The sequence below is a fragment of the Chanodichthys erythropterus genome, chromosome 14 (assembly GCF_024489055.1).
Source record: "Chanodichthys erythropterus isolate Z2021 chromosome 14, ASM2448905v1, whole genome shotgun sequence".
Taxonomy (NCBI): domain Eukaryota; kingdom Metazoa; phylum Chordata; class Actinopteri; order Cypriniformes; family Xenocyprididae; genus Chanodichthys; species Chanodichthys erythropterus.
This window is the reverse complement of record NC_090234.1, coordinates 16,016,178-16,026,197: the sequence shown is the minus strand read 5'-3', so window position 1 is coordinate 16,026,197 and position 10,020 is coordinate 16,016,178. Positions and strand designations below refer to the sequence as shown.

At 34.9% G+C, this 10,020-nt stretch overlaps 1 protein-coding gene across 8 annotated transcripts in view; it reads left to right on the top strand.

The window, feature by feature from the left end:
* The window catches only part of cobll1b (cordon-bleu WH2 repeat protein-like 1b), an 89,150-nt gene that overhangs the window by 78,312 nt on the left and 818 nt on the right, over window positions 1-10,020 (top strand). For all 8 annotated transcript variants that reach the window (XM_067409980.1, XM_067409982.1, XM_067409984.1 and 5 more), the window contains 3 exons: window positions 937-1,165; window positions 3,533-3,609; window positions 4,656-6,013. In XM_067409980.1, coding sequence (XP_067266081.1) covers window positions 937-1,165; window positions 3,533-3,609; window positions 4,656-6,013 — 1,664 coding nt within the window. The remainder of the gene's footprint in view (window positions 1-936; window positions 1,166-3,532; window positions 3,610-4,655; window positions 6,014-10,020) is intronic.

The following is a 10,020-nucleotide window of genomic DNA, read 5'->3' as shown; positions in this document are numbered from 1 at the left end:
GTATTTTTAAAAGATCAAAATGACCTGGTGCTTCATTCTGTTTTCTGACCCATGAAACAAATGCAATCTTTCATCAGTTTTCACACTGGAAGCGGGCGATGCAACAAAAGCAGCCCTGTTCTTCTGCTATAAAGCTTTGTTGATTTTAAGTGTTCAGCACGTTGCTCAAGCAGTGTTGATGGGGTGTACGTCTTTAGACAAAACTTCTCTCTGAAATCACTCATAAAAATACACTGTTTTGTTAAATGTGGGTCTGCCATGAAGTAAAGAGCTAGATCAGGAGTGCGAGTGCTGTCTAATCAAGGACCGAAATCAGGCAGGCAGACTTTTCTCATTGTTCATAACTATACAAAGACAGCCTCCTGAGACCCAGCAGGGATCGTTCACTTAGTTGTGTTTCTTACAAGTGTATTTGCAACTTTTGCTGAACTGCATTGAGTTTCACAAGGCTTTCCCCAATGCAGGGTCAAGTCAACACTGATTGGCTGGTGAACGCTTTACTCTTTATGCTTACAGTCAAAAGTTCTAATGACTGAGAAAGAAAGTAAATTTATAAAGGGCCAGAAACACATAAAAAAGAGCTCAGCATGTAGAAGAGATAGAAGAGCAGCTACAGAAGGGCTTTGAATCTAAATGTCTGGGAGAGATCACAGAGACAGCTCTCTCTATCTCGCTGGTCTCCAGAGAGGTCGATTGAAGAGCTGAATCAGGCGAGAGAAGTGAGACGTCTTAATTAACGGCACTCGCTCAGTCTGAGGAGCAGAGGATCCATATTAACACTGGATATGCCTCATCTCTCTCTCTTTCAGCTGCCTCTTCATGAGAATGGGCATCACTTTATTTTGATGTGGAAATCCCTGCTTCAGTGCTGCTGTGAATAAGTTTTTGGGTTGCTCTTTGTAATATTTAAGCATTTCTCATGGTTTTACACTGCAGAACCAGTGTTGGAGTCTCCTCTGGAGGAGATCAAGGAACAGGAAGAAGTGAATGTGACAGGCACCGTGGAGGAGGAGCACCTGGAGGACGACAGCAGCCTCAACCTGTCCGCAGACATCTCTCTGGACTCAGGCCGAGCTGGGACAGCGTCTCCTTCTCAGGATTCTGAGATTCTGGACAGTGGGACGGCCAGAGACAATCCATCATGTGACCTGTCCACAGATGCAGAGTATGTACAGGAGTAGCTAATTGCACAGTGTTTTCATTTATATTCAGTGGCAGGTTCAAAAATCTGAGACCAGCAACCTGTCAGAACACTGTAACGACACCTAGAAAGAACAGCCTTGCAGTCAGCCAAAGAAAGCTAGAGATCCTCTCATTAAAGTAGATTTAGGTTTGTTTTTATAAATGTACACTCTCAAGAATGCTGGGTTAAAAACAACCCAAGTTGGATTGAAAAAGGACAAACCCAGCAATTGGGTTGTTTTAACCCAGAAGTTGGGTTAAATGTTTGCTCAACCTGCTGGGTAGTTTTATTTAACCCAACTATTGTTTAAAAATTACTGTATTGCTTGCTTAAAATGAACCCAAAGTATGTTGGATATTAACATTTATTATGTTTAATGAATAATAATTAAACAATAAACATTTATTAAATTGCTTATTAATAAATGTTCTCCTTTTGAATATTATTGTTGCCTCTAGTAATTATGTGTCTGATTTGCAACCTATTTTGGGTTCATTTTAAGACAGCCATATAGTAATTTTTAAACAATAGTTGAGTTAAATAAATTTCCCAGCAGGGTGGGCAAACATTTAACCCAATTGCTGGGTTAAAACAACCCAATCACTGGGTTTGTCCATTTTCAACCCAACTTTTTTAGTGTATGTAAATTAAGGTTGTTTCATGTCACAATTCGATACAAATTGTGATACTGAACTCACAATATGATTCTATCATGATATTTTAAGCCAAAAAAAAGAAGAAAGGGTTTTTCTTACTATTATTACTTTATTACACTCTAAAAAATGCTGGGTTATATAAAAAAAGTTGGTTTAAAAATGGACAAACCCAGCAATTGGGTTGTTTTAACTCAGTGGTGGATTAAATGTGTTGGTAAAATATGTTGGAAATGAACATTTATTAATAAGTTTAACCCTGGAGAACCCAAGAACCATTTTCTTCTTTCGAAAATTATGAACTATGCATTAAATTACTGCTATAAGTAACACCAAAATATCCACTTTTTCAATTTTAACCCTTAATTAGGGCCAAATTTGACCCATTGGGCTTTAGGCGTATCAAATAATCACAATAACAAACACTGTCAATGCAAACTATTTTAAATTTAGGAAAATAATCAGTCAACCACACAGCTACATTTAACAATTATTTTTTTTTTTATATATATAAAAAATATATTTTTTTGAATAATAATTAAACAATAAACATTTATTACATTGCTTATTACTGTTGCCTCTAGTAATTATGTGTCTGATTTTTAATTTCTGAGCTATTCTGTTTCTTTTTAAGCCAGACATATAGTCATTTTTAAACAATAGTTGAGTTAAATAAAACTATCCAGCATGACGGGCAAACATTTAACCCAACTGCTGGGTTTGTCCATTTTCAACCCAACTTGTGGTGTTTTTAACCCAGCATTTTTTTTTTTGAGTGTTTTATTAAAATAATAATAATAATAATAATAATAATAATAGTATTTTATTATCAGGACCCACAAATATTCCCCAATTATATTCAACATTATATATAGTAGTTTAATGTAGTAATGTCACTCTGTAAACTTTCTTCTTTATTTTTTCCTCGTACAGTACTCCCGCTTTCAATGCAGATATTCGTTGGATCTCTTTTACACTCCTGTCCCGCATCTCCTGCTTTTAATGCACTATACATATAGGAATGAACCATCTAAAATGTTTTGAACAGTCATACTATTAAAACTAAACGTGATGAGGTGATTTAAATGTTTGTGCTGAAATCTCTGTTGATCACACTTCAGATGATCAACACAATCAATCACAGTTCTAATCACAAGAAAGCGTGTCAGAATGAATATTCCCAAACTTTAAATGGTTAGTTCATCCAAAAATTTACATTCTGCATTTACTCGCTCTCATATTGTTGTTTTTTGTGTCATGCAAGCATTTGAATGTCGGTGTTTACTACAGTAAATGCGTGGTGTAAATCTGTTCATCATATAAAGCCATTGTTTCCCCTCAGAAGACTTGGATTTGAATTAGACCGCTCGATTGAATATTTTTTTGATGCCTTTATGACATTTTTGGATCTTTTAAGTTTCAGAGGAATGGGATTTAATTGGTGGGACAGAAATCTCTCAGGATTACATTTTTGGGTGAATTATACCTTATAAATACAGTAAGCTGAGCCTTGGATAAATCTAACTGTATATCGTGAATCATATCGTTTACATCAGCGATACATATCATCACATTTTTATATTGTGATATCTCAGTATAACAATGCATCGTTACACCCAATTGAATTGTATCGAATTGTAGTTCATTTATTTCATTAAATGTATTTTAAACATTACATGGTTTTTACCCTTGACAGAATAGCTGAAGGCACAATGAATAGAGAGATGAAGTTGGAGCAGACCGCAAGCTCTCATATCTTGTCAGAAGAGAAAGGTAAGCTTCAACACCTCAGATTTTACTCAATGTTTTGCTTTAGTGCAGTGGTTCCCAAACTGGGTTCGAGAGGTGACAGAGATGCTACGCAAACAAAATGCAAAATATTTGCTGTTCATTTAATTATACCCCACCTTAAAATAACATTTAACCTGAGCATTTATAACAGGAAAAATGCCATAAAAGGTCAAATACATGACATGCAATACCCCTTGTGAGTTCTGGTTTGTAATGTTGATAATATATTATATGAGCAATAATACATTTTTCCCAAATATCCACATGATTGCAAATGTGACATTGATTTTATAATGTCACAGTTCAACAAACAAAAGTGTAATATTAAGTTATGTACATTTTAAATGCAGTATCGTTTGCTCTTTTTTGCAACAAAATAATAGTTCCAACAAAAGTGAATGAATCATGAGTGTCAGTGATTCAGTCAGCCACTTGCTTCGTTACCGAATGACTGAATGACTCGATGATTTGCTCAGTAAGACAGTGACTTACCGCCACCTAATGGCAGATTTAGTTTCATATTTAAAAAGTATCACTTCATTTTTACCATCATTGCATATTTCTCTAATGAACATTTTTTATTTCAACCATTATTATTTTATAAAGGTGAAAAAGGTGCACTGGAAAATCAATTTAATGGGGCAAATATTGTCCCTTAATGGAAAAGGTGTGACTGCAATCTAAGTGGAAAAGATGTTAAATGCCTCATGGGATACGTCACTCTAAAAAGTTTGGGAACCACTGCTTTAGTGTACTTTATGCAATTTTAAATTCAGAATGAATGATTTTTTAAGCTTAATTTCAATAAATGCTCTGGTTGGACTGAAGTTTTGAGTTTTGAAATTTACTGTAGTACTATGAACTCTTTAATCTCAGTAATTCTCAGGAACATTTGATTTCTCATGAGATGATCCATATAAAAAAGTCATAAGAAAGCATTGTTTGATGTGGAATGGGCTACAAATCCCAGTAAAACTAGTGACAAAATGAAAGGCTTCGATGCATGACTTTGTTTTTTCTTTCTGTAGAGCCCCTGGTGGAAAAGACAGAAGAGGCGATTCAGCCATCTGAAAGTGTCCCTGTTCTGGAAGAGGTTTCTGTGAGCACCACTGAGAAGCCTGCATCTTTGATCAACACGCTTCAAACATCCGAATGCGGCATCCAGACTTTCTTTGATTCTGATACGGTCGCGGCTTCCCCTGAGCCCAGCCGTTCAACTCCCTCTGAGGACCAGATCCCTGAAACTATCCCTAATACAGTCATCTCTACTCACACCCAGACACAAATGCAGGCAGAGCCCCAGAAACCCTCTAAAGAGCCATCGAGCTTATGCACTGAGCCCTCATCGGCCCCGTCCACGTCCCCAGCGGGACTAAAGAGAGACATGGCCACCTCCACAGAAGAGCTGCACGTCCCTGAACCACAATCACCTGCGATCCAACCATCGAAGGACTTGACATCTACAGCAGCCTCTAAAGCAGGAAGCGTACAGTATATTGTAGATGCCGAACCCAAACCCAAACCGTCTAATGAGCTCACCCGTGAATACATCCCCAAAGTGGGCATGACCACCTACACCATCGTGCCTCAGAAGTCTCTAGAAAAGCTCTGTTTCTTTGAGGTCGAGTTGACTCTGGAGCCTAATGTGGACTGCAAAAGTGAAGCAAAGTCTGTCTCTAATGGCACAGTTGCTCTTAACGGCCATCAGGACGTCTTTGCGCAAACTAGTCCTTGTATGTCACCTCCAGCAACCGCTTCGTCCCCTGTAGAAGAAGGAAGCGAATCCATTGTCAAAGACAAGAGAGTTCCACCCGCAACAAGACCCAAACCAGCATCTTTCCGCCTGCCGCAGCACAAGCGAACCCCCGGGGATTACGTATCCTCCGCGGTCGTGCGGCGAGCGAGCGTCGGCAGTAGCAGCAGCAGCAGTAGCAGCTGTAGCAGTCCTGCAACCCGTCCAAAAGAAGCCATAAGCAGCCCGAAGTCAGAAACATTTCCTCCGCTGGACAACTTCCCTCCTCCACCACCACCAGTCCAATGGGAAGATGAGGAAAATGCAAGAGCGAGTGATAAACCTCTACCTCAAAATGCAGAGGTAGACGGACCGCGGCCTGAATCTTCTAGATTTCCGCCGTCATGCTTTCTGACCCATCAGAAGAGTCTTCCCACGAACCCCACGCCTTCACTGAGTTTGGAGAAGTTGAGAAGCTTTGCAGCGCCCAAACCGTACTCGCCCTCAACGCCCTCTCGCTTCGCTCAGGCCGTGTCCTCCGCCGTGAAGAGGTCCCAGTCTCTTTCCCATCATCCCCTGGGGCAGTCACCACGCACACAGCCTCTCACAGCACAGACATCCATTACAGAATCGCCAGAGTCGCCGACAAACACTGTGAGTACAAACTGCCTTTTTTTTTTTTTTTTACCAAATCTTGCACAAATATGTGCAGGTCACATCTACAATTTGTTGGTTTTTGGGTGAATCTTTTTGATAAAATTTTTTAAATTATTATTATTATTATTATTATTATTAATTTTAGCAAAACAAACATTTTTATTATATGTTTTAACAAAGACTATTTTTAAAATATGTCCAGGTTACATCAACAGTTTGTTGGTTTTTGTGTGAATCTTTTCATTAATAATTTTTTAATTATTTGTATTATTATTATTATTGTTATTATTATTATTATTATTATTATTGTATTTTAGGGAAACAAACATTTTTATTATATTTTTAACAAAAACTATTTTTGTGTGAATCTTTTCGTTTATAATTTTTGAAGTATTTGTATTATTATTGTTGTTATTATTATTATTATATTTTAGGGAAACAAACATTTGTATTATATTTTTAAGAAAAACTATTTTTAAAATATGTCCAGGTCACATTAACAGTTTGTTGGTTTTTATGTGGATCTTTTCGATAACAATTTTTGTATTATAATAATAATAATAATAGTAATAATAATAATAATAATAATATTTTAGGGAAACAAACATTTTTATTATAAATTGTAACACAAATTGTGAACCTGTTTTTGCATTGAAAATGTATTGTTTTCATAATTATTTTAAGAAAATAAAATTTTATTACAAATATAATTATTTTTTAATTTATCACTATTGTTTATTCATTTTTTTATATTTTACAATGCTTTGAAAATATATTATTTTCATGACAATTGGGGGTGTTTTTTTCATCCAGATTTACTATAATTCATTTGAATGTGTCCTTTTTGATTTATTTTTCCTATTATTCTCAGTTGTGATTTTCAATAGATTCTCATTACTGTAATACAGAGCAGAATCTTTGAACAAGTTCTGTTTGTGCTCTTTTTTTTTTTAAGTTATTGGTCTATTTGGACATGCATTAGATAGACATTTTTGGCTGATGCATTTCATTTTGCTGGTTTTTCAGCATCTTGTAGCATGGAGAATTGCATTTATGAGTCAAAAATATGTAAACATACATAAATGTTTATTTCAGTTACCTGTTTTTTTAAAACAAAAACACTTACTGTTTTCTGTGCTGATGCAATAGCCAATCAGATTACTTGAAGGTACTACCCAAAATGTCACTGTAACAAATTGCAAAATTAAAAATGAGGCCCCATGTTGGCATATTTGCATACTTGTTACTGGACTTCAATCTTTGATTTGGGCGTAAAATTTGATCATGTCACGAGTCTGACAGATTTGATAAGATTCACTCAAATCCGGACACATGGCATGCATGAACCGTGCAGTGAGATGGGCGAATACCGTGAGGGTGGAGTCCGGACCTGAAAGGTCTTCTGGGTGCTGCAATCAATACTTGGCTCACCTTTTGTAGCCTCATTGTATTACAGTTGTTGTGTAAGTAAATAATCTATTGTGAAATACACCCTGTTCAAGCCGGTGCTGGTAAATTAATATTGGGAGTTGGATGACTCTCATTGTAATGGCTGTGTGTGCACTCAATGTACTGACGCACATGGCACATTAATCTATGTCCCGGATTGACCTGTCTACTCGTCTTTGTTGTCGTGTCACCGGGGTCAACTGTGAGCGTGTTTAGTGATGGGGCCCTGTGTGTGTGCTGTCAACGTACACAATGTATGTTTGGCCTTCGGTACCATCAAAACAGTCTCGAGTAGAAGCTTTTGTGTGCTTATTTTTTAAATCATGTGAAACATTTATGAGAAGATTCAGTCAAGTGTGTCTAAACTTTTGACTGATGGTGTATGTAAATAATGCTGTTTATGACAATAGGTGCATAATTATTCACTATTCAATGATGTTTTTAAGTATAAATAGTGCGAGTAATGCATTCACACTGTAAATTGCAAAAATAAAAAGTGCACCTTAAATGCCTGGATGATGCACTAAATTAACGGGAAAAATGAAGTGTGGAATGTTGGACACTTCATGCACTCGACTGTCGCAGCTTTAATTACGTATTGGAGGGGAAGGGGCTATTAGACTCCGATGTTGAATGACAAAATAACACATTACACGGATGAGTACATAGTGCATAAGTACATAGAGTATAAGTGCATAGTGTATAGTGCGTCATTTGGGACGCAACAAATGTGTTGCATATAAATGAAAATTATCAAATATTATTCGTCCTTGTCAAATATTATTCATCCCTCCTCATATAGAGAAAAATTGTGCCTTGATTATTTAATATATTTAATTTACTTTGTACATGTCACGTAATGCACAAAGATGAGATGGTAAGATCCAAGCGCAGCTTTTAATAGCACAAACCAAAATCGTATTCCAGAAACAGGCAAGGGTCAAACTCCACAGAACAGTCCACATTAAACAGGAAACCACAACAGAAAACCAGGGATACAAAAGTGCACATAACACAAATTAACAATCCACAAACAAAGGCAGAAAAAAACTCAGTATAAATAGACAGACACTAATGAAAAAAAACTCAAAACAGCTGGTGCAATGAATGGATAATGAGTCCGGGAAGTGGGTTATGGGAAACGAAGTCCAAGTGAGGTGAAACAATAGTCCGTGTTAGAGTTCCCTCTAGTGGCTAACTAGGGCACTCCAACTGGTGATCATGACAGTACATTACCAATCAAAAGTTTGGAGTCGTGTGTGTGTGTGTGTGTGTGTATATATATATATATATATATATATATATATATATATATATATATATATATATATATATATATATATATATATATATATATATATATATATATATATATACACACACATCTCTATATACATATTTTAAATAAATCAATACTTTTATTAAGAAAGGGTGGATTAAATTATAGTGACAGTAAAGACATTTATAATGTTACAAAACATTTCTATTTAAAATAAATGCTGTTCTATTGATCTATCCGTTCATCAAAGAATCTTGAAAAAAATTATCACATTTTCTGTATTAATAATCAGAAATGTTTGTGATTGTCAGCTTTGCATCACAGGAATAAATTACATTTAAAAAAAAAAAAAAAAAAAAATATATATATATATATATATATAAATATATATATATATATATATATATATATATATATATATATATATATATATATATATATATATATATATATATATATATATATATATATATATATATATATATATATATATATATATATATATATATATATATATATATATATATATATATATATATATATATATATATATATATATATATATATATATATAAATATATATATATATATATATATATATATATATAAAATTTCAACTATTCAAATAGAAAATGGTTATTTTGAATTGTAATAATATTTCACAATATTACTCTTTTTACTGTATTTTTATTAAATAATTGGAGCCTTGAGCAGAAGAGACTTCTTTTAAAAACATCTTTAAAAATCTGACTCCAAACTTTGGAAAAGTAGTGGCAAGTCAAAGTTTATTTATAAAGCACTTTTTAAAACAACAAGTGTTTATCAAAGTATCTGTACATACAAAGAAAACATATTCATTAATACAAGCAGTCAGCACCATAAAAGAAAAAACACTTAGGACACAATAAAACAGTAAAAGAAAGCAGCTCTCACATGGCATCGAACGCCAGACTGTTTTTAGGCCAGATTTGAAGACCTCAAATGTTTGAGCCTGTCGGATGTAGTAATTTGTAGTAAAGTGTAATTTATTTAAAAAAAATCCATTTTAAATTTGTTTTATTTTAAAATCATATTTAGTTAAACTGTTGTTGTTATTGTTAATTAATAATGAGTGAGTGTCTGTCTGTGGGAGTACAGTGAGACACTCTATCCTGTGTCTTCTTCCTGTGATTTATGCGTATGAAACAGAACCAGCAGTGTCTCTTTTCTTGGACCCTGTGCCTGCCTAGTGCGCATCATCCTCAGTGTGTATTGTGTGTTTTCTTCCCCCCCTGTG